At 39.3% G+C, this 25,250-nt stretch overlaps 1 protein-coding gene across 2 annotated transcripts; it reads right to left on the bottom strand.

Moving 5' to 3' along the window:
- UMPS (uridine monophosphate synthetase) lies at positions 1-23,485 on the bottom strand. Of its 2 annotated transcripts, none has more exons than XM_005873123.2 (6): positions 23,272-23,485; positions 11,146-11,299; positions 8,137-8,808; positions 6,524-6,699; positions 4,735-4,849; positions 1-1,309 (listed from the first exon to the last, which is right to left on the bottom strand). In XM_005873123.2, the coding sequence occupies exons 1-6, from the start codon at positions 23,425-23,427 to the stop codon at positions 1,140-1,142; spliced, it is 1,443 nt and encodes a 480-aa protein (XP_005873185.1). In that variant the 5' UTR covers positions 23,428-23,485; the 3' UTR covers positions 1-1,139. The 2 variants fall into 2 exon arrangements, with proteins under 2 accessions (XP_005873185.1, XP_014400742.1); XM_014545256.1 differs by lacking the exon at positions 23,272-23,485 and adding an exon at positions 22,336-22,903.
- Positions 23,486-25,250: the final 1,765 nt, after the last annotated feature.

Genomic DNA, 25,250 nt, shown 5'->3' with positions numbered 1-25,250 from the left:
TACAGTAAATAGTGAAAATTTAATTAAGCAGCAACAAAAGCAAAAAAACAGAACATTCACAGCACAATATCCTGAGATGTTAACAGCAGTAAGCTCTTGAGCACCCTCTCCTTTTGTCACCTGAGAGACACGTGACTGATCATACAGGGCCCAGCATGAAAGGGTTGTCAGCTTGAGAGGCAGTGTTTGAGATGTGAGACGTTTTAGAATCGAGGTCTGACTGCAGTGCATTTGGGACGTGATTGAGAGGGCTGCCTAACTGGTGATGCCACGTGTGTGATGGTGGGGCCTGTGAGCAAAGGTGGTAGAAACCGAGACGTGGACAATATCAGCTCTGTTGCTGAGCTTCTTTTTCCTTATTTCTAGTGAAGTCTGACTTCCCTCTCTTGTCAATGACAGTTGGGACAATTATGTAGGATCCTGAAGCAAACCTCCAAATGGAACCTCACCTCCTGACACTGCTGCCTTTTTACATAAGTGAAGGAGCAGCTTGTCCATTTGTAATCCAAACAAGGCAAAAGGAAGCTGTGCCTGGATTTCAGCACAGGTCCACTGCTGCTGGGAGGAGAGAGTCAGAAACCCTCTGCTGAAATGAAAGCCAGGTATTGGTCAGCTTTCCACTTCCCCACCTTGCTCCGTTCGGTGAGTGAATAGTGGCAGTTCTGAGAACCAGCACCATTTGGATACCTGGACTATCACTTTTAAGAGAAGAACTAATATTTTAATATTGTTTGGGCATCACATTAGACACAAAATAAAGAACATAAGAAATGTTGTATTTTGATGTCCTAAATGCTGTACTCTTTATGTCCTAAAATTTTTGTGCCACAGCAACTAAAAGAATCAAAAAGCCTGATCTAAAGATGGGGAGTGGGTGGGGGAATCCTCAAATGTGGAAGACTTTACCACAGACAGGACTGTGACTGCTTCGCCAACACCGGTCTCACTAAAGAATGCCTGAAAACTAATGCAGTGGTTACAGCTGTTCAGTATATCCTAAGCATAATGATAACTCTAGAAGTCACTCCAACACAGGATCCACGGAGGAATCCAGGCAGTATAAAAGGCTGCTTGTTATCCAGCCAATGCATCTCAGGAGACAGTGGGTCTTCAAGGCCTTCACAAAAAGTATCTGACACTCAAACGCCAAGTCTGCTCAAATAGGCTTCCCAGGCAGCTTTTCTGTACATCTCCGCTGCTTCCAGACGATTGGCTGATGCTATTATACCCCGGCCTACAATGATGATGTCAGAACCTCGTTTGCCAATTATTTCTTGTGGGCTATTGTACTGCTGGCCGAGATTATCACCTGCAGAAACAGAAAAGTTACTATTCAACACAATACAGAACATCAGAAAACCTGCCACGTGATTTTTTTGGGAAAGTATCTAACCATCTTTAAATAACACCATGCTCTGGCTTCCCATGCTCCTTCCGCACAGCAAGTGAGTGAATGCAGGTGAAGAGAGACCCCGGACAGGCTAGAGATATCCACAGTGAAGCAGCTAACCAACTCCTTTTCAGTGTCTAATTGTAGAGCATTTATAGTTTAACAGTATTAAAAAAAAAAAAAAGTAAATCTCCTACCAATGCCAAGAAAGATTCAATACAAAAAAATAAAATAAGACAAAGCCCTTACAATTGAAGGCAATTTTAGTATACACGTCAGAATCACATGCCACACCACTGGGAAAGTCCTCAGAAGGCACTGAACGGGACCACGACCACATATGTGAACCTTTCTGCCACAACCCCATCAAGTGCTCAGACTATACAGGGGGGCAAAAGTTGGTTTACAGTTGTTCGAATGCAATACAATAATCTATAGTAATACGAGAATAAACTCTGTTTCACATACTCACAACTAAAAGCCTACCTTTGCCCCACCTTGTATATAAAGCCTGTTCCTTAATTTTGTTTTTTTCATTCTTTTTATATCCTTTTTTTATTGAGGTATAACTAACATATAACATTAGTTTCAGGTGTACAACATGATTCAATATTTGTATACACTGAGAACTGATCACCACAATAAGTCTACTTAACATCCATCACCTGGCATAATTACTAAATCTTCTTTTGTGAAGAGAACTTTCAAGATTTGGCAACTTTCAAATATGCAATACAATATAATCGACTATAGTTGCCTTCCTGTGAATACATCCTCATGACTTATAACCTTTGAGCCCCATCACCCATCCTTCAACCCCTACAACCCCTATTTCTGGCAACCCACCAACCTGTTCTCTGTATCAATGAGCTTATTTAATTTTTTGTTTGTATTTAAATTCCACATATAAGTGAACTCGCGTGGAATAACTTCTTGTGGGCTATTGTACTGTCAGTCAGTCTCAGTCTGACTTAGTTCACTTAGCATAATGGCCTTGAGGTACATCCATGTTGTTGTAAATGACAAGATTTCATTTTCATATGGTTGAAAAATATATACATAATTAAAATTTCTTTATCCATCAATAGACTCATAGGTTGTTTCCATATCTTGGCTATTGTAAACAATGTTGCAATGAACATGGGGGTACATATCTCTTTTCAAGTTAGGTTTCTGTTTTCTTAGGATAAATACAGTGGAATTGCTAGATCATATGGAAGTTCTATTTTAAATTTTTTGAGGAACCCTGTTATACTGTTTCCCTTAGTAGCTGCACCAATATATATTCCTACCAACAGTACACAGGATTCCCCTTTCCCCACATCCTTGCCAACACCAGTTATTTCTTGCCTTTTGATATGTCATTCTAGCAGGTGTGAGGTGCTATCTCATTGTGGTTTTCATTTGTAACCTCCCTGATTAGTGATGCAGAGCATCTTTTCATGTATCTGTTGGCCATGTGTATGTCTTCTTTGGAAAAATGTCCAAAGAAGATCTGCCCATTTTTAAATCAGATTATTTGTTTGCTATTGAGTTGTACAAATTTTTAAAAATATTTTATCAGATACATAATTTACAAATATTTTCTCCCATTCAGTAGGATGTCTTTTCATTTGTTAATAATTTCCTTTGCTGTGCAGAAGCTTTTTTGTTTGATATCATCCTGCTTGTTTATTTTTGCTTTTTGGTGTCAGATTTTTAAAAATTATTGCCGAGACCTATGTCAAGGAGCTTAACTTTTTTTCTAGGAATTGAAGGTCTTACATTCAACACCTGAAGTGTATGGAGTAAGATAGTGATCCCATTTCATTTTTTTTGCATGTGGCTGTCCAATTTTCCCAACCACATTTTACTGAAGAAACTGTTTTTTATTTTTTAAACTTTTTTTTTTTAATCCTACCCAAGGATATTTTTCCATTGATTTTTAGAGAGAGTGGAAGGGAGAGGGAAAGACAGAGAGAAATATCGATGTGAGAGAGACACATCGATTGGTTGCCTCCTACACGAGCCCAGACCAGGGCCCACGTGGGGAGGAGCCTGCAACTGAGGTACGTGCCCTTGACCGGAATCGAACCCAGGACCCTTCAGTCCACAGACCAACACTCTATCCACTGAGCCAAACCCGATAGGTTGAAGAAACTGTTTTTGTTTTTTTCCTCTGTTGTATATTCTAGGCTTCTTTTTTGTAAATGAATTGACCGTATACATGTTGTTTTACTTCTGAACTCTATTCTGTTCCATTCATCTATGTCTGTTTTTATGCCAATAACATACTGTTTTGATTACTATAGCTTTGTTGTTCTTTCTTAAAACTGCTTTGGCTATTCAGGGTCTTATATGGTTTCACACAAATTTTAGGATTGTTTTTTCTATTTCTATGAAAAATGCCATTGGAATTTTGATAGGGATGCACTGACTCTGTAAATTGCTTTGGGTAGTATGGACATTTTAATTACATTAATACTTCAAATCCACAAGCACAGAAAATATTTTATATATTTGTTTTCTTCAATTTCATTAATATAGTTTTCAGTGTACAGGTCTTCCATCTCCTTGATTAAATTTATTTATTTCTAGGTATTTTATATTTTTGATGCAACAATAAACGAGACTGCTTTCTTAATTTCTTTTGCTGATAGTTTGTTATTGGTATATAAGAAATGCAACGAGACGGAATGTAGGCCAGAATAAACTCCCATACCTGTGATAAGCTAATTCAGGAAAAATAAAAATTTTCCAGGTCATTTTTCTTTCACATTAAAAACCAAAGCAGCTTTATTGAGTCCCACAGGATATTAAAATATGTATATTTTTATAACCTAGATTACTATTGATTAGAAACTATCAGTGAGAAAATGTGCAGTTTTTCAGCCACTACAACTGTATTTCTCAGACTGCTGAAGTGCTGCAGGTTCAAACAAGCGTGGGAGACAGGACAGATCCCTATTCCACTCTGGAGTCACAAAAGACATTAGCACATCTAAGGCTCTGCAAGGTCCGCTACCAAATATCAAAACTGTTGCTTCTGTTTAGCCTAGCATATTCTTCCTGGAGCACAGAGCACCTTCTTTGGCAGCACATTTAGAACATCAGTTGGAAAACACAACTAAAATATCTGATACATTCTAATGAAAAGTATTTTTCTAAATTTTCACCCTAAAATTAGACTGCAAGCTACTTTGCATACCTAAGTCAGTATCCCCAGGCCAAAGGGCTCATTCATTACTGTTCTAGACAAACAAGCTTTCTCTTTAGCAACTTTATAACAACAAAATTTCATTTAGCCTTTGCGGACTTGGGTAAAGAAGCATTTTGGAAGAACCATGACCAATGAACAGACTTACCTCCTGCTTCTAACTGAACTCCTGGAGTCAAGTGAAGAAATTCTGGTTTCATGCTTACTCGGGAGCCAGAAATAAAACCAAACACAAATTCAGAATGCTCCTCAGCCATTCTAACCTAAACGGAATGTAATAGGACAGATTACAAGAAAGCAGTTAACCACACAGAATAATAACTCTACAAGTAAAGTAAAAAACTGGCTGTATTAACTAGTAAGAAACTGCTATTAAGGATGTCTTTCCTCATTTCATATTAAATTCATTATATCTAACACAGGTAATCTTAGCTATGAATCTACATACTTGCTCCATTAACCCTGTCTCTCCCTTTCTCCCAATTAACCATACCCTAAAAACACAGTGTCCATACTATACTATAGTAAATCCTATATAACTATGGTGGTCTAGAACAGGGTTCCTCAAACTTTTTAAACGGGGGGCCAGTTCACTGTCCCTCAGACCGTTGGAGGGCCGGACTAGAGTTAAAAAAAAAAAAAAAAAAACTAGGAACAAATTCCTATGCACACTGCACATATCTTATTTTGAAGTAAAAAAACAAAACGGGAACAAATACAATATTTATATTTGCATGTGGCCCGCGGGCCGTAGTTTGAGGACCCCTGGTCTAGAATCTAGATGCTGCATCATTACTTACTTTTAATAATGCTTGGGGACCCACCTACTTCCATAAAGGATATGAGGAAAGTACCCTAGAATAATTTCTAAACGGTATAAAACTACATTGAAGACTTACTGCCTATTACAGGGGGCTCCATATTCAATGATAGCTATGTTGTCAAGAGCTAAAGAAATCTCAACTATACTGCTTTCCCTCTTCTTTTTTTTTTTTTCCTCTTCTTTAATATTTGCTAATAATTGGTCTCCACAATTTCTATATCATTACCCCACATTCATAGAAGTTTCTCTAGAAGGTCTGACTTCCTCATTTGGCTCTTCCCTGAGACTTACACTGTTCTGTTCTTGCCACCAGTACTACTACCTACCAGAAAGTGATGTCTTGTCCTTGACCAGACCCAGATCCCCAGAATGACCCATGGACCCCTCTGTTGTGAGAATTGGGAAATCAGTTGTTTATGGACACAGTTCAGGTGTGGGGTTAAAACCTGGTCCTAGGGCCATGTGAGTTCTTCAGTTCCATAGAGAGTATTTGAAATAACAAAATATCTGTAAAGGTGATCTATCCAACTATGAAACTTTTTAACTAGTTAATTATCCTCTCATTTTATTCTGGAATGTAAGGGTGGGTGCTGGATATTAAGTGCAGTGTTATAAAAACTTTTACTAATGGAGAGTTACTGGAGGAAACAATGTGTATGGGCTCTAGTTAAGAGCTTTACCATACAATACCAATCAACATCAAAGACTAAACAAACAAACAAACAAACAACATGTGGGCTGCTGTCCTGAGAATGCATCTCTGTGGGATTTGGAAGGTTCTGAGACACTGCATATCTGGGAAGCAGCTCTTCAATTTCAACTCATGTTGAGATAAAAAACAACTCTATCTTAAAGGTCAGGTAAGCGTGGCAAATGTTTATCTGAACAAATAGCTGTTTCAATGTTTCTCTCTTGGGTGTACAATTCAAATCTCTTAAGTGTTCACCACAAGATATAAAATGCTATTAACTACCAGAGAATTCTAGCCAATGAGTATTAATATACTGTCACATTAACAGCTTTTTTTTTTTTTTAGCAGTTTCATAGACCCAAAAAGAAGATATTTTCTTCCTCTAGAACATGTGGTTTACAGCCCAGTCCCTCTGTCACTTACCGCTGCTTTAGTGTAGTTCCCAGTGGCCAAGGAGCCAGCGGAGCTCATTTCCGCAATGAGCAGGCACCCCCGGTGCAGAGACTGGCCAACTTCTTGCAGGCCTTTCACAACTCCTGAGCCTGGCACCACGTGAGCATTTACTACATCTGCCCAGGAAGCTATTTTAAAGACACCACCTAAGAAAGAGGCAAAAAGATATTTCTTAAATTTCACACAAAAACCTTTAACATTTTGCCCAAACAAGTAGAGTATGAAATAATGTCTTAGTAACATGTTAATGAAATAGTGAAACACTTCAAGAATTTTAGTGTTTCAGTGGACTTATGTATGGTTCTAAGTGCGAAAAATTTATCCACCTAGTAGCTAGTTGAGAGATCACATGAGAAAATTCTTGCAAGTTCTGTACTTAGTTTACAAGCAACACTAAACAGTTCTTTCTTGCAGGCTGAAGCTGTGACCAATAAAACTTATGCAATTAGAAATGAACCCCAGTGAAGACGGGTGTTTATGAAGGTCAAAGATATCAACATTTGGAAATTCCTCCGAAGATGACAAATTTTCATTCTGCAGGGATCTCTTAGCAACTTTACCATTTCTCAAATCTTCTACTTGTTCCTAAGGTCTCTTTCGGTCTTCAAGTATCAATAAGCAATTATTTGCATTTAAAATGCTAACGGCAATAACCCTAATTGATTTTTTAAAGACTCTATGTTAACCTGTAGAAAGTTTATATAACTCTTATATTAGTCAACAAAAGAGGACATGTGAAGCACATAAAAAGAAAACATGCTTATAGACAAATGTATCCCAAAGAAATAGCTTCAGTATAAGCATGCATCACTTAAAAAAAATCTCAAAAGATGTCTATAAATGTTAATAACATGATAAAATAAATATAAGGTTAAGTGAAGAAAAAGTATTAGATATGTACACTATGGCAGAAATTTGCATAGAAGGATAGGTAGAGAATTAAGCTATTTTTTCAACCAACATATGCTCTATTTCGAGTTTAACAAAATATTTTTAAAAGAATGTGTACCATCAACAAAACTTGTTCTGCTAAAAATAAATTTTACAACTTTATACTACTTTTTCATTGTTTCCCACAGCTGCAATTTTCATTCTTCAAATAACAGAATTCACTGTTTTGCCATGCCCAACCTCTGTCATTTTTGCCTGCCTAGACCCTATGTTCCTGTCTTCTGGCATCAGCACACCTTTTTTTTTTTTTTTTTTTTTTAAGGGGAACTACCTTTTACCAGATATTGGTTTAAGAAGTTTATAGAGAGTTAACCACCTCACATTACCTACTAGGGGTGGGGCATATTATACAGGCGTTAGCTATATCTTTATCTATTCTATACTAAAGGTATTCTATACCCAGTGACTGAATTGGGGTAGGCATGAGGACTGTGCCTACCTGAGAAGGAGGAAGGAAGAAGGCAGAGCTAATAGAAGAGAAAGCAAGTCCAAAAAACATCACTTGAGCTCCTGGATCCAACCATGCTTGTCAGCCTGTTCTCTAGATGGACTTTCAATGATGTGAGCCAATATATTTCCCTTTTTGCTTCAGCTAGTTTAAGCTGGATTTCTGATTCCTGAATAATACTTACCTTCATACTGCTTTTTTACTGTGTTTCCTATGTCCGCAAATTTCCGGTCTTCAAATATTAAGAACTCATGGTGTTTTGCCAGAGTTGTTAACTCCTTCATCACATCCAGAGTAAAATCATTCAAAATATCTACGTGAGTCTTGAGCATGCAGATGCTGGGTCCTAAAGCATCTGCTAGCTGCAACAGCTCTCTGGACTCCAAAATGTCAGCAGACAGACACAGATTGGTCTCCTTCTTTTGCATAAGCCTGAGCAGCTTGGATGCAACTGGGTGGATCCCAGGCAGCTCTGCACGTGCACCAAAGCTGAGTTCTTCGGGTGCTTTCTTTATAGACGGGAGAGAACCATTCTGATCAGATGCCACAAAAACATTCTCCTGAATAAATTTCTTCACTCTTTCAACCATCTCAGCATCAATTTTTTTCTGTTGCTCAAGAATCTCCAGCACTTTGGACAATGTACACACTGAGTGGAGATGAAGCCCATGCGCCTGCAGCTTATCCTTGCCTCCCTGCTCTCTGTCCAGCAGCACTATGACATCCGTGACCTTCAAGCCCTCCTTCTGAAGAACCTCAACAGTTTCCAAAACACTAGATCCACTGGTAACGACATCTTCAATGATCAAACAGTTTTCTCCTGGATTAATAGCCCCTTCTACAAGACGTTTAGTACCTGGACAAGAAAGAATTACATTGATTCCAATTTAATATTTCATCAACTCAAGATGTATCTTACAAAATAAATCTGCATGTATTTATCAAGAGGTGGATAATCTAAATCTTATTTCTGAAAAACTACACTTGGAACAACTTTATTTCTGATGAATCGTCAATGTTTCATAATTACTGTTTTATCTAGTGTCTCTGTATCCCAAAATTGTCAGTTACAGATACAGAATATTTACAGTAAAACTAGCAAATTATTTTGGATTGTAAATAAAAACTCTTAACATGTTTATAATCAAAGTTTCAAATTTGGGGTTTCTTAAATCAAGGAAAGTGATGAAACAAAGAATAACACAATATTCTCAATGAAATCATTCCATCTTCCATCAACAAACCAGTTCATAACTCAAGATCAGCCAGAAAATTGACCTTTGCATATACAGATTCAGGAGAGAAAATACTCAGCAACCATTTAGACCAAGCATTACAACTTTATAAATTATATAATGCAATGTGACTAAATATACTTTGCCATTCCAACTCCAAGATAGATTCTTTTCAGATAATCTACAAAATGTAAATAACTCAGGCTGAAGACTTTACAGACTCATTTTTAGACTCATTTTTCTGTTTCCCACTACCAAAATTGTCTAATTTTGAAACAGAAATAGAATTGGTGACCATTTTGCCCACTTTTTGAGCTTTACCACACACAGATACCATCTTTGCCTTTTTCCCATTCCTTTCCTATTGAAGAATTGGCAAGTTTCACCGAGTCAACTTGGACTAGAACGCAAGACTACGAGTATTTATAGGCATATTTAAAAATTAACAATCTTATTCTAAGAAATATTTTTTGAAGACAAATCATAAGGAAATAGAAATAATAGCTTCCTTGTGGGCAGAGATTCATACAGATAAACAGTGTGCCTTCAAGCAGCATATATTCTTACTATTTTTTAAGTAGACGATGTCAAACAAAACTAGCCAAACTAGTTTAACAAAACACCAATAAATACAGCACTTCCACTTAACAACTCCTGGTCAATCTTGTTTCAGCTATATCCCTTCTCCCTTCCTCCTCCCATAATTTTCAGAAGCAACTCTCAGAAATCATGATTTCATCATAAAAAATTTTAGAATGCATCTATAAAAGGATTCTTTAAAAAAAATTAATAACAGAAATACTACCACATCAACACAAAGCAAAACCCATTGCTTCCTTAATATAAAAAATGACCCTAACCGGTTTGGCTCAGTAGATAGGGTGTCGGCCTGTAGACTGAAGGGTCCTGGGTTCGATTCTCATCAAGGACACATGCCTGGGCTGCGGGCTCAATCCCCAGTAGGGGGCGTATAGGAGGCAGCCGATCAATGATCTCTCATCATTGATGTTTCAATCTCTCTCTCCCTCTTTGAAATCAATAAAAATATATATTTTTTAAAGAAATCAAATATGAAATACCAATATTTTTAGGTCGATTTGGTTTTAAAGCAAGCCCACATATTTAAAACATCCACCTAATAATTTATTGCCCATGAAAAAAGTATCTTCATTAAGAACTTCATGTGGCATTTATATGGCTTTGAGTAATTTTATTGACATATATTTCTTCATGTAATTTAAATATTAATATACTGGGAAAGTACTCTTAGAACACACTGCTGACAAGAGAAGGGCTGGTAAAAATGTTGGATCTCACAGATATAGTGCAAAAAACAAAAACAAACAAACAAACGCCCAATGTTTTTCGTTGCCATTTTACCTCTAGAGTCTAGACCAGCCGTGGGCAAACTACGGCCCTCGGGCCAGATCCGGCCCGTTTGAAATGAATAAAACTAAAAAAAAAAAAAGACCGTACCCTTTTATGTAATGTTTACTTTGAATTTATATTAGTTCACACAAACACTCCATCCATGCTTTTGTTCCGGCCCTCCGGTCCAGTTTAAGAACCCATTGTGGCCCTCGAGTCAAAAAGTTTGCCCACCCCTGGTCTAGACTTTAAAGCAGCGCTTCTCAACCGGTGGGTCGCGACCTCTTTGGGGGTTGAATGACCCTTTCACAGGGGTCGCCTAAGACCATCGGAAAACACATATATAATTTACATATTGTTTTTGTGATTAATCACTATGCTTTAATTATGTTCAATTTGTAACAATGAAATTGGGGGTCACCACAACATGAGGAACTGTATTAAAGGGTCACGGCATTAGGAAGGTTGAGAACCACTGCTCTAAAGGAAAGGAATGTGATTTATAGCAACAGTTGCCATAACAACTTAAAGGACCTATGGTGTAACAGCAGTGCCTAGAAGAAGAACAAATTCTAGCAGTATGAGGTTACCGTAATCCTTTGTTTCTTTTCTTCTAATGAGCATCGGGATTTGGTTAGTTGAACAGATAACTGTAGCCAATGGTAAAGCTGTGTAAGGAACTCCACAGACAGTGTCAAAACTGATCCCTGCATTTTGGGCAGTTTGAAATAAAAGTTCTGCAACCTGTAAAAAAAAAACACAACAAAAAACAGAACACATGAACTATTACTGTTCTATTTTAACCTGTGTACAAATAAGGTAGCATAACCCTAAAGACAGTAGGAAATAGTCTCAAACCTGATTAGAAAACTACAAATGCCTTTCTGTTAAATCACCCTCTGCATAAACCCATTTACAAATATAAACACAAAACAACTAGTCTGCTCGTCTAAACTCGGGGTCTGTTCTGAGGACAATATAGGATGTGTAAGGGAAGCTATGATGTTGACCCCAAGGACTAAAGATGGCCCCCAGGGTTCCCAGTTTCCTTTGGTAATCCATATGCTTTCAGTATTTAAACCTATTACCTACTAATTGTATTTTCTTCCTGAAAGAAGTCTTCAGTTATGAAGTTTCATAACAACAATTAAGAAAACAATCCCATTTAAATAAGGAACAAATTTAACCAAGGAGGTCAAAGACCTGAATACTGAAAACTATAAGATAATGATGAAAGAAATTGAAGACACAAATAAATGGAAAGATCTTCTATACTCATGGATTGGAAGAACTAATATTGTTAGAATGTCCACACTACAAAAACAACCTACTTATTCAATGCAACCCCTATCAAAATTCCAATGGCAAGGGGCAAAGTCAATGCGGCAGAGCAGGGGCCCTGGCCTGGTAGCTCACTTATCAGAGCACTGTCCTGATACACCAAGGTTGCAGGTTCAATCTCCAGTCAGGGCACAAACAAGAAGAACCAATAAATGCATAAATAACATGAACAACAAACTGATGTCTTTCTGTCTGTCTCTCCCCCCTTCGTCTCTCTCTCTAAAAATCAATGTTAAAAAAAAAAAAAAGATGGCAGAGTAGGTAAATCCTGAACTCACCATCTCCCATGAACATATGAAAATTACAACTAAATTACAGAACAACCATCACTGAGAATCACCTAAAGCAGCAGTTGCCAACCTTTCGGACCTTGCGGACCACCAGTTGGTGACCGCTGACCTAAAGACTAGCTGAACAGAATTCTGAAAACGAAGGATAGAAAGAAATCACATCAAGACAAGTAGGAAGGGTGGAGACGCAGACTGGGGAGCTCCCACATCCACAGTGTAGGGATTATTAAAAAGGGAGGATAGCTAGGTTATGGAGGTCCCCACTGGAGTGAGGGGTCCAAGCCTCACCCCTGGCTCCCCTGCCCAGGGTACCTGAGCCAGGAAGAATACCCATAACATCTGGTTTTGAGAACCAGCGGGGATTATGCCCCAGAAAGACAAAGGGTTATGGGAGACTGAGATGCTGCTCTTAAAGGGCTTGAGTACAAACTTGCTCCAAGCTCCAGTACAGAGGCAGCAGCTTGAGAAGCACCTGGATCATAAGGGGGAGGAATTCAACTGACTCACTTTAGGGTATGTGCTGGAGGAGCAGGAACTGGGAGAATCCTCTGAGGGGACGAAGTGCTGGCAAGCACTACTGTTCCTTTGTTCAGCTCTCCTCACCCCCAGCTGGCCTGGCATGGGCAAGTACACAATATGCCACTCTTCATTAGCCTGGCTAAAACAAACCACCTGCCCTGGCATCTTCCCGACACATTACCCCACTCAACCTACTTGCCTAGCCGGAGCCTCTTCCAAAGCAGCCTCCCTGGGCTTGCCCTCCAGGCTCTCCCAAAGGTCCACCAATCCCACAAGTAGCAAGCAGCCTCAGCCTGCACTGTAGCTCCTCCCAAGCGGCCCCAAGCCTGGCACAAGTGACGGCCAGACTTGGCTTGCAACATGGATCCCACCAATCAGTTACAAGTCCAGAAAGGTGGCAGCCAGCGTAGCTAGCATCTTAGCCTCTCCCAAGTGCCTACAAGCCCAGCACAAAAACACTGCTGAAATGTACAAGCACCGAGCCCCTCCCAAGCAGCTTCACAACCGACACACCCAATAGGTAGTTTTGCCTGGCACCAGAGCATTGCTCCCTGGGGTGAGTCTCCGCACAACAGCTTGTGCACTGTAGTCAAAGCAGGCCCTTACAGCCAGTTAGCCCAAGGGTCAATCCTGCCCACAGACGTGCTAGCAACAATCGAGGTTCAACTGCAACAGGAAGGCACACACAACCTACAGAGGGAACACCCCTGGAGCACCTGCCTCCGGTGACCAGGGAGAACTGTGCTCTGGCCCCACAGAACACCTTCTATAAAAGCCGCTCTTTCAAGACCAGGAGATGTAGTGAGATCTACCCAATACATACACAAACAGAGAGTCAGCCAAACTGAAGAGACAAAGAAATGTCATCAAAAGAACTAAAGCAATCTAACAGATAAATAGTTCAAAACATCTATAATAATAAAAGGGTAATAAATATGCTAATTAGACCAGATGCCATTCCGGATGTCCTTCCAGATGAAGCCGGGACCAGAGTGAAGCCCGGGTCCCGGGTGCCTGCCAGCGGCCAGAGGGAAGCTGGTGCCGGCAGCCAGGGGAAGGAAGGCCTACTCTTGGGCCTCTAGATGGTAATAAAGATGCTCAATGAACTCAGGATAATAGGTGAACTCAGGGAGACTTCAACAAACAGATCTAGAATATTAAAAAGAACCAATCAGAAATGAAGGATAGAATAACTGAAATGAGCCCTGGCAGGTTGCTCAGTGGTTAGAGCATCAGCCCACAGACTGAAGGGTCATGGGTTCTAGTCTGGTCAAGAGCACGTACCTTGGTTGCAGGCTCAATCCCCAGCCCTGGTTAGGGTATGTGCAGGCAACCAATTGATCTCACATCAATGTTCCTCTCTCTGTGTCTCTCCCCCTCCCTTCTACTCTCTCTAGAAATTAATGGGGGGAAAAAATCCTCAGGCGAGGACTAACTAAAAATAAATGAAATGAAAAATTCACTAGAGGAACTCAACAGCAGATTGAATGAAGTAAAAGATCGAATCGGTGCTCTGGGACACAAGGTAGCAAAAAACAGTTGAAACAGCAAAAAGAAAAAAGAATTTTTAAAAATGAGGATAGTTTAAGGGAGCTCTGGGACAACATTGCCTGGCCGGCGTGGCTCAGTGGTTGAGCGTTGACCTATGAACCAGGAGGTCATGGTTCGATTCCCAGTCAGGGCATGTGCCCTGATTGCAGACTTGATTCCCCTGGGGGGCATTCAGGAGGCAGCCAATCAATGATTCTCTCTCATCACTGAGGTTTCTATCTCTCTCCTTTCCTCTCTGAAATCAATAAAAATATACTTTTTTAAAAAAGAGTATCAACATTTGCATCACAGGGATCCCAGAAACTAAATGAGAGAAAAAGGGACAAAAACTTATTGAAAGAAATGATTGAAAATATCCCTAACCTGGCAAAGGAAATAGACATATTAGTCTAGGAAGTGCAGAGTTCCAAACAAAATGAACTTGAAGAGGCCCACATCAAGACACATCATAATTAAAATGCCAAAAGTTAAAGACAAAGAGAGAATCTCAAACGCACCAAGAGAAAAGCAGATAGTTACACACATAGGAGTTCCCATAAGACTATAAACTGATTGCTCAACAGAAACATTGAAGGTCAAAATGGATTGGCATGAAATATTCAAAGTGATGAAAAGCAAAGACATACAAACAAGATTTCTCTACCCAGCAAGGCAATCATCTATAACAGTGGTTGCCAACCAGTGGTCTGTGGACCCCTGGTAGTTCGTGAGGTCCGAAAGGTTGGCGACCGCTGATCTATAATCAAAGAAGAGATAAAGATTTGTCCAGATAAGTAAAAGCTAAAGGAGTTCATCACCACCAAACCAGTATTACCAGAAATGTTGAAGGAACTTCTTTAAAAAGAAACGATAAAAAATGTGAATTAGAAAATATAAGAACAATTCTCACTGACAAAAACAGAGTATTTATAGCAGAACCAACTATAAAGCTAGTAAGAAAATTAAAAGGCAAATGTAGGAAGATCATGTGGAATTACAACAATAAATTAAGGAATACAAACACACAGAAGTGAAAAATGACAAAAACATAAATGTGTGTGGGGATGTAAAAATTATAGTGGTTTTAGGATGTGTTTGAACTTAAGCAACTGTCAACTTACAATAGGCTGTTATAAATATAGCATGGTATAATGAAGTATGTGGTAACCATAAGCCAAAAGTCTACAAGAAATAAAGAGAAAGGAATAAAAAAAAACACACACAAACAACACTACAGAAAATCATCAACATAGAAAAGAGCAAAAGAACAAGAAAGGAACAGAGAAGAACTACAAAAATAATCAGTAGCCCTAGCCAATTTGGCTCAGTGGATAGAGCGTCAGCCTGCGGACTGAAGGGTCCCAGGTTCAATTTTGGTCAAGGGCATGTTCTTTGGTTGCTGTCTCCTAGCCCTGACTCAGGGCAACCAATCGATGTGTCTCTTTCACATCAGTGTTTCTGTCTCTCCCTCTCCCTTCCACTTTCACTAAAAATCAATGGAAAAAATATCCCCAGGTAAAGATAAAAAATTTTTTAAATCAGTAAACAACTAATAAAAAGGCAATAATTACATATCTGTCAATAATTACTTTAAATGTAAATAGACTAAATGCTCCAATAAAAAAGTCATAAGGTTGTTAAATGGATTTTTTAAAAAAAACACAGAAAAACCATACATATGCTACATATAAGAGACCCATTTCAGATGGAAAGTCACACCGGCTGAAAGTAAAAGTGTGGAAAAAGGTATTTCATGCAAACAGAAACAAACAAGCAAAAGAGCTGGGGGAGGAATACTCATATCAGACAAATAGACTTTTTAGAACAAAGACTGGAACAAGAGACAACAGTATTTCATAATGAAAAATGGATCAATCAGGCAAAAGGATATTTCATAAACATCTCTGATCCCAATATAGGAAGCAAATATAAGAAAAAAAAAAGGAATATCAACAGTAATATAGTCATAGTAGAGGCCTTTAACACCCCATTGACATCAATGAATAGATCTTCCAGACAGAAAAATCAACCAGGAAACAGTGATCTTATATGGCACATTAGACCATATGAACTTAATATTTTTAGGACTTTTTACCAAAAGCAACAGAACATGCATTCAAGGGCACATGGAACATTTTCAAGGATAAACCATGTTAGGCCACAAAACAAGTCTCATGTCTTCTCATATCACAATGGTATAAACTAGAAATCAATTATAAAAAGAAAACTGAAAAACACACCAATACGTGGTGGCCAAACATCATGCTATTGAACAATGAATGGGTTAACAATGAGATCAAGGAAGAAATCAAAAGATACCATGAGACAAATGAAAACACAATGACCCTAAATCTGAGGGACACAGCCAAAGCAGTTATAAAAGGGAATTTTGTAGCAATACAGGCCCTCCTCAAGAAACAAACAAAAAAATCTCAAATAAACAATCTAATCTTACACCTAACAAAACTAAAAAAAGAACAAAGCACAAAGTGAGTAGAAGGAAACAATAAAGATCAGAGCAGAAATAAGATACAGACTAAAAAAACAACTGAAAAGATCCATGAAAAAAATTGATAACCCTTTAGCCAGACTTATCAAGAAATAGAGAGGACCTAAATAAGTACAATTTGAAGTGAAAGAAAAGTGGCAAGTGACGTCACAGAAATACAAAGGATTTAAAATAAGGAAATACTACGAATAATCATATGCCAACACATTGGACAACCTGGAAGAAATGGTTAAGTTCCTAAAAACATACAATTTTGCAAGGCTGAATCAGGAAGAAACAGAAACTTAGAAGACACCGCTGCCTACTAATGAAGTTAAATCAGTAATAAAAAAATACTCCCAATAAATAAAAGCCCTGGACCAGATGTCTTCACAGGTAAATTTTTACCAAATTTTCAAAAAATTAATACCTACTCTTCTCAAACTATTAAAAAAAAATGTAAGAGGGATCGTTGGAGACGGGGTGTAAGCTGACACGGTCCTTGCACCTGAAGGGGCGAGGCCGGGACCCTTACCCACACAGTTTTCCCAGACTTGTTTGGATGGCGGTTATCAGTAGAATGAGAGCAACCTTTGTAGAATGAGAACAGCCTTTCATGGCTTACCAAGAAGTCTGTAACTATTTACTGAGATTTGCTGTACCGAGAATTTGTCCTTCCGCTCTATCTCTCCCTTAGAGATTAAGAGGAACAAATAATACATTCCTCTTGACAGACCTCCTATTCAGTGTCTTGTGTATAAAAAACATTGTGTGGTTAATAAACTTGCTGCAGTTTCTCGATTGAGCTGTAGTCCTCCCGATCCCGCTCTCCTGTCTTTCTTTCTTTTCTCAATTCCCACCTCCCTACCTCAGCCCGGCTCAACCTGTCAGGCTGGCCCTGACAAGGGATGGCTCCTAAACTCATTTTATGTGACCAGCATTACCCCATACCAAAACCAGACAAAGACACTACAAAAAAAGAAAATTATTGGCCAATATCCCTGATGAACTTAGATGAAAAAATCCTCAACAAAATAATAGCAAACTGCACTCAGCAATACAATATAAAGGTCAGATACCATGATCAAGTAAGATTTATTCCCAGGATGCAAGACTGGTTCAACATCCACATAGCAATTAACATGATACACCATATAAATAAAATGAGGAACAAAAATCATATGAACATGCCCTGGTCAGTGTGGCTCAATGGTTGGAGCACATGCCTGGATTGCAGGTTAGATCCCTGGCCCTGGTCAGGGAGCATGCAGGAGGAACCAATTGATGTCTCTCTCTCACATTGATGTTTCCCTCTCCGCCCCCCCAACTCCAAAAAATCAATTGAAAAAATATCAAGTTAGGATTTACAAAAAAAAATCATATGATCATATCGGATTTTGTTAAATGCAGCTAAGCATTTGACAAAATTCATCTTTAATTTATGATAAAAACACTCAGCAAAGTGGATATAGGGAAACATAACTCCACATCAAAAAGGCCATATAAGACAAAACCACAGCTAACATCATATTCAAAGGTGAAAAACTGTAAGCTTTATCTCTCAGATTGGGAACAAGACAAAGATGTCTACTCTCACCACTGTTAACTTGATATAGTAATGGAAGTCCTAACCTTAGCAATTAAAAGAGAAAAAGAAATAAAAGGCTTCCAAATAGAAAACAAAGAAATAAAACTCACTCTTTGCAGATAACATACTATATAGCAGTGGTTCTCAACCTTCTGGCCCTTTAAATACAGTTCCTCATGATGTGACCCAACCATAAAATTTCGTTGCTACTTCATAACTGTAATGTTGCTACTGTTATGAATCGTAATGTAAATATCTGACATGCAGGATGGTCTTAGGGGTCGCGACCCACAGGTTGAGAACCGCTGCTATATAGTGAGAACAATAAAGATTATACCAAAAAACAATTATAGCTAATAAATGAATTCAGTAAAGTTGTAGGATACAAAATTAATATTCAAAAATTGCTTGCATTTTTATATATTAACAATGAACTATCAGAAAAAGAAATTAGGAAAATAATCCCGCCCTGGCTGGGTAGCTCAGTTGAGTTGGAGCATCGACCAGATCCACCAAGGTTGCAGGTTCAATCTCCAGTCATGGCACATACAAGAAGCAATCAATGAATGCATAAAAAAATCTCTCTCCCTCTCCCTTCCCCCTATCCCTGGAATCAATAAAAAAATTTTAATTAAAAAAAAAAGGAAATCCTATTTACAGTGGCAACAAAAGTAACAGAATACCTAGGAATATATTTAATGGAGGTAAAAAGATCCGTACTTTGAAAACTGTATGACACTGCTGGAAGAAAATGAAGACACAAATAAATGGAAGGTATACTACTGTGTTTGTGGATTGGAAAAATTAACACCATTAAAATGTCCATATTTCCCAAAGCAATCTATATATTTGATGCAATCCCTATAAAAATACCAATGGCATTTTTCACAAAGCCAAAGCAATATAGAGAAAGAACAAAGTTGGAAGTATCAGGCTACCTGATATCAAATTATACAAGGATATAGTAATCAAAACAATATGGTACTGGCACAAAAACAAGTAGATTAATGTAATAGAATAGAGAACTCAGAAATAATTTACAACAAAGGAGGTAAGAATATACAATGGGATAAGGATAGCTCTTCAATAAATGAACAGATACATGCAAAAAGAATGAAACTAGATCACTGTCTTACACCAATAAACTCTTACAAGAATAAACTCAAAATGGATTAAATACTTGAATGTAAGAACTGAAACCATAAAACTCCTAGAAGAAAAATAGGCAATAAACTCTTTGACATCACTCTTAGTAATATTTTTTTGGATATGTCTCAACAGACAAGGGAAATAAAAAATCTATATATATAAAAGCCTAAGCAACTGGTCGACCAGATGACCAGCCGGTAGCTATGATGTGCACTGACCACCAGGGGACAGATGCTCAACGCAGGAGCTGCCCCCTGGTGGTGAGTGTTGCTTAGCTGATCAACGGGTGTAAGATTTGGGGCTCACAGCTGGTGAGCGCAGCTTCGACAGCGCTACCAGGCGGCAGTGGCAAGTGCAGTGGGGCCAGGATGAGCAGGAGCAGCACCCCAGTCACCTGACCTCTAGTATATACATAAACAAGTGGGACTATATCAAACTGAAAAGTTTTTGCACAGTGAATGAAACCATCAACAAAACGAAAAGAAAATCTACTGAATGAGAGAAAATATTCGCCTATGATATATCCGGCAGCGGTTCTCAACCTGTGGGTCACGACCCCTGAAAATACATCCTCCATATCAGATATTTACATTACGATTCATAACAGTAGCAAAATTACAGTTATGAAGTAGCAACAAAAATAATTTTATGGTTGGGGGTCACCACAACATGAGGAACTGTATTAAAGGGTCTCGGCATTAGGAAGGTTGAGAACCACTAAAGGGGTTAATATTCAAAATATTTAAGAAACTTATACAACTTAACACTGAAACAACAAACTGATTAAAATATGGACAGAGGTTCCAAATAGACATTTCTCCAAAAAGGACATACAAATGGCCAATAGACATATGAAAAGATGCGCAACATCACTAATCATTAGGGAAGTGCAAATTAAAACCACAATGAGATATCACCTCACACCTGTCAGAATGGCTATCATCTATCAATAAATCCAACAAACAACTGTTGGCAAGGATGTGGAGAAAAGGGAATTCTTGTGCATCATTGGTGGGAATGTAGATTGGTGCAGCCACTATGGAAAACAGTATGGAGGTTCCTCAAAAAGAATTAAAAATAGAACTCCAATTTGACCCAGCAATTCCACTTCTGGGTGTTTATCTGAAGAAAGCAAAACACTAATTAAAAAAGACATATGGCCCTAAACGGTTTGGCTCAGTGGATAGAGCGTCAGCCTGCAGACTGAAGGGTCCCAGGTTCGATTCTGGTCAAGGGCATGTACCTTGGTTGCAGGCATATCCCCAGTAGGGGGTGTGCAGGAGACAGCTGATAGATGTTTCTCTCTCATTGATGTTTCTAACTATCCCTCTCCCTTCCTCTCTAAAAAAAAAAAATCAAAAGAAAAAGATATATGCACTCTGTGTTCATTGCAGAATTACTTACAATAGCTATAGCTATGATATGGAAGCAGCCTAGACATCCATCAATAGACAAATGGATAAAAACATTAAGTCAGACAGAGAAAGACAAATATTGTATGATCTCACTTATAGGTGGAGTCTAAAACAAAGAAACAAAAAAAAAGAAAGAAAGGCCAAATTCATAGATACAGAGAAGAGATTGGTGGTTTCCAGAGGTGTGGGTTGGGGGCAGGTGTGAGGAATGAAATGGGTGAAGGTGGCCAAAAGATACAAACGTGCAGTTATAAAATAAATGTCACGGGGATGTATGTGCAGTATGCTGACTATAGTTACTAATACTGCACTGCATATCTAAAAGTAAGGGTAGATAGTAAAAGTTATCACCAGAAAAAATATTCTTTAAGTATGTATGGTGATGGATATTAACTAGTCTTATTGCAGTGATCACTTTGCAATATATACAATTATTAAATCATTATATTATACACCTAAAATTAATATAATGTTATGTCAATTTTACCTAAAAAGAATCAATGCAAGAATATACAAAAATGTAAAAGAATGAAAAAAGTTTCATAATACAGAATCCATTATTTTATAATACCCTTTCCACATAAATCATCACATATTAATGCTAGAATGCATACTCCTACTGAACACCACCTTATTTTAAAAACAGAAAAGCAAACAAGCACTCAGAGTTGATCATAAGTCTTCAAAAATTTTTGCTCAGATGAAAAAAATCTATCAATATTTTTAAGTTGCAAAAGATGTAATTTCTAGAATACCGAAAACATTAACATATTATCTAGAACTGTTACATCACTCTTTTAAGTGAATATAATGGGATCCAAATGCTATAGTGATTTGATACTCAACATCTCCATTAAAAAAAAAATGCTAGGCCATGATAGCTGGAAAAGCCTATATTTTGGGGGAACTCATATTTTCATTCCATTATTTCCAAAGAATTTTATTCAAATGCAATATATATTTATGTCTGAAAAACTTTACATTTCCTGTGACTGTAAGTCTCTAAGTGTTAAAAATTCTTCTGTATTGAGTTATCACAATTGTTATGAGCATAAAATAAATGAAAACATAATGTTCAAATTTTGATAGCATAAAAACTGATTATTTCAGAAATGCATTTTTTAGTGAGACGTACAGTACTTTTCCTCCTTGCACTAGTTTATGTATCTGCTGTAGTTCAATAGTACTTACTACTAGAAAGTTAGAGTTTAGTGTAAATTCTACTGCTTTTTTTTGGATAGAAATATTGAGAAACTCTATTCATATAAAGTAGACATGAAAGAAGTTCTATTATACTGAGGTCTCTCAATGTTTTGAACTCCTTCCAAATTAACTATCAAAAAAAATCACACCCACACCAAGATCTAGTATCAAAAAATAATTTTTAGTCTCCTGTCAATTGACGACTTGTTAAAAAAAACCAAATCAATTTTTCATTAGAAGAACCCCTAGTCACTCACTTTTCCCGCAGCACTGCTGAAACGCACCGCAGCAAGATTCCGGGTAGTGAGAGTTTCCAACCCATTTTAACTAGTGCTCCAATCCTTCCCAGAACAAGCACACATGACGTCAACATCCTTAAGTGAGAGGTGAAGCATACGTGTCTTCTAGACAGAACTTCTATGATGGTGGAAACGTTCTATACCTGCACTGTCCAATATGACAGTCACTAGCAACATGTGGCTATGCGAATTTAAAAATTCATATTGCTCGATATTCACGTGGCTAGTGGCGACTGTCCTGAACAGCACACTCAGCCCCTTCTGCCCAGGGCGCGGTCTGCAGCTTCGGCTGGCGGTTAAGGAGACGGGCACAACCTCAGGCCCTGCCTCCGATCTGCTCACCCATATCACACCGCTGAACACAATCCCCAGGGCGGGTCATATCTACTCAAAGTTTGAGAAGCACTGTGCTAGTAACCTCTAATGCGTAGGAAGTTTCCCCTTATACTGACCATAAAAACAAAAACAAGAAACCCTCCAAGAAATGTCCACCCTCAGGCCTTAATTCCTGCTCCTGGTCACACAGTGCAAGTATTTGAACAGCCACTAACTTCTCCCCACACCCACCCTTTTCTCTCTCCCCCACGTCTAACTTTCTCGAGGTTAGATACACAGAAACCCTTCAACCACAGCTACGCGAGCCCGGGCCCCAAACTGGAGTCCCGACTCTGGCCAACCACGTGTCCAAGTCGGCGGGTAAACCAGCAGGCTGCTCTCTGTGTCCCCAAAACGGACAGTTCCTGGCCTCCGGGCTTCTCACACGGACTCCCCAGGCCGACAGCAGGGGCGCCCCTCCCGCTTAGCTCTGCGGCTCCCCAACTCCTGTCGCCCTCCTCCCTCTCCTGGGCCCCTTTTCCGCCACCCGCCCAGTTCTTCCCCGTTCCGGGCGGACACCTGACTCAGAAGACGTGGTCGAGACACGATGCCCCGCAGATCTACGTAGACGGGAGAAGAGAGCCCGCTCTTCAGCACGAAGTTCCCAAACTTGAAAGCCTGCACGTCGTACAGGCCCTTTACCAACGACCCCAAAGCTGCGTCGGCGGCCGCCATGGTGCAGGGGTTCCACACTCGCGCCAAAAGCCGTAGCGCGCCGGCACGGCGGCGCTCTGATGACGTCACCCGAGAAGCCCCGCCCCTTCCGCCCCTTTTCCGGCGGCGGACTGGCTCCGTGCATGGGATGTCGGCGGCCTCTGCATGGGATCGATGGAATTTAAAGCCCGGCATAGGTAGATCGGCTCCAAGAACGTGACGCGAAGCCTTTCAAGAGGCTGTATCTGAACCCTGCCCACTTTTTAAAGCTGAGTCCTCTTAATTAGCTCCACCACTTAGGCAAGCACGTCTGTATTTGCTGGTTACTAGCCACGCCCCCCACCTGGTTTCACCAAATGAAGTGCAAGTTCTCGAAGGCGGGGACCTTTTCCCAATTTTTCTCTTAACGTCCCAGCATCCGTCACGTGACAATGTCAGCAATTTGCACGTGGGACTATACAGCTCTCAGCAGGTTATTCACCTCCTCTGTGGGCTCTGTGTGTCCTGGAGGAGTATGTTTATTCCCCTTAGAGCAGCTCAGGTGCTCGGCATGTAGCACGTGTACAGCTGATGAAGAGAGGGAGGAGAGCAGAGGATGAATTGACTGGGATCCAGGTTATCCAGGAGGGTAACCTGGCCTGCCAATCTGAAATTCCAAGCATATTCGGTCTTTACAAATAAATCTCTTAAAGAGGAGGAAGTTCTCATTTTGTGTAGAAGGCAATACTTTAAGGCACACAACCCAGAAAGCCATAGGGCTAATGATTGTTGCTCATCAAATTGATTTCTATTTCATTTCAATATTATTTATGTATATCTGCGTTTTCTCTGAAGAAATTGTGCTGACCAACCAGAGTGAAGAGCCTGTCTGTTGACAGTTGTTTCTCACTTTAAATAAATGTAGTAAATCTTGATGAAATAGAAGCCAAATATTAAAACATTTATATATATATTTTTATTGATTTTAGAGAGGAAGGGAGAGGAAAAATCAATCAAATTAATTGAACCTGGGACCTTTCAGTCTGCAGGCCAACGCTCTATCCACTGAGCAAAACCAGCTAGGGCAAAACATTTTTAAAAATATATTTTTATTGATTTCAGAGAGGAAGGAAGAGGAAGACAGAAATAGAAACATCAATGATGAGAGGGAATCATTGATTGGCTGCATCCTGCATGCCCCCTACTGGGGACCGAGCCCACAACCTGGGCATGTACCTTTGAGTGGAATAGAACCAGGAACTCTTGAGTCCACAGGCTGACGCTCTATATACCCAGCAAAACCAGCTAGGGCAAAACATTTTGTTTTTATTGGCAAAATAAGCCAATCAATTTGAGCACTCTAGCTAACTGACACTGTACTATGAATCAGTCTTTTTTGCACTTGGGTGGCACATGCAGAGTCTTTCGAAGCCTGATCATATCTATGTAGGCTAATTCAGATTCCTCGAGTTCACACTATGATTCATAAACTTGTGAGATCCAGCCCAAACAGCCTGCCAATTTGCTAACAAAGTTGCCACATGAAACACTAGAATGCAGTTAACAATTCACACCTGAGGCTTAGTCAGCATTTTTAAAAATAAAAAAAAAATGGCCCTGACTGGTTTGGCTCAGTGGATTGAACTTCGGCCTGCGGACTGACGGGTCCTGGTTCATTCCGGTCAGGGGCATGTACCTTGGTTGCAGGCATATCCCTGGTAGGGAGTGTGCAGGAGGCAGCCAATCGATATTTCTCTCTCTTTGATGTTTCTGGCTCTCTATCCCTCTCCCTTCCTCTCTGTAAAAAATCAATAACATATTAAAAAACAAAAAAGGGCCCTAGTCAGTTTGGCTCAGTGGATAGA

The sequence above is a fragment of the Myotis brandtii genome, unplaced genomic scaffold, assembly GCF_000412655.1.
Source record: "Myotis brandtii unplaced genomic scaffold, ASM41265v1 scaffold4, whole genome shotgun sequence".
NCBI lineage: Eukaryota > Metazoa > Chordata > Mammalia > Chiroptera > Vespertilionidae > Myotis > Myotis brandtii.
The sequence above is the reverse complement of the archived record's forward strand: the minus strand, read 5'-3'. Positions and strand labels throughout refer to the sequence as shown.

Bases quoted from the DNA above. Each gene is read 5' to 3' on its own strand.
- UMPS (XM_005873123.2), bottom strand. From the start codon at position 23,427: ATGGCGGCCGCCGACGCAGCTTTGGGGTCGTTGGTAAAGGGCCTGTAC. The intron at 11,300-23,271 runs GTGTCCGCCCGG...TTTTTTTTACAG, and splicing joins GACCACGTCTTCTGAGTCAG to GTTGCAGAACTTTTATTTCA. The intron at 1,310-4,734 runs GTAAGTCTGTTC...CTGTTTCTGCAG, and splicing joins AGTTCAGTTAGAAGCAGGAG to GTGATAATCTCGGCCAGCAG.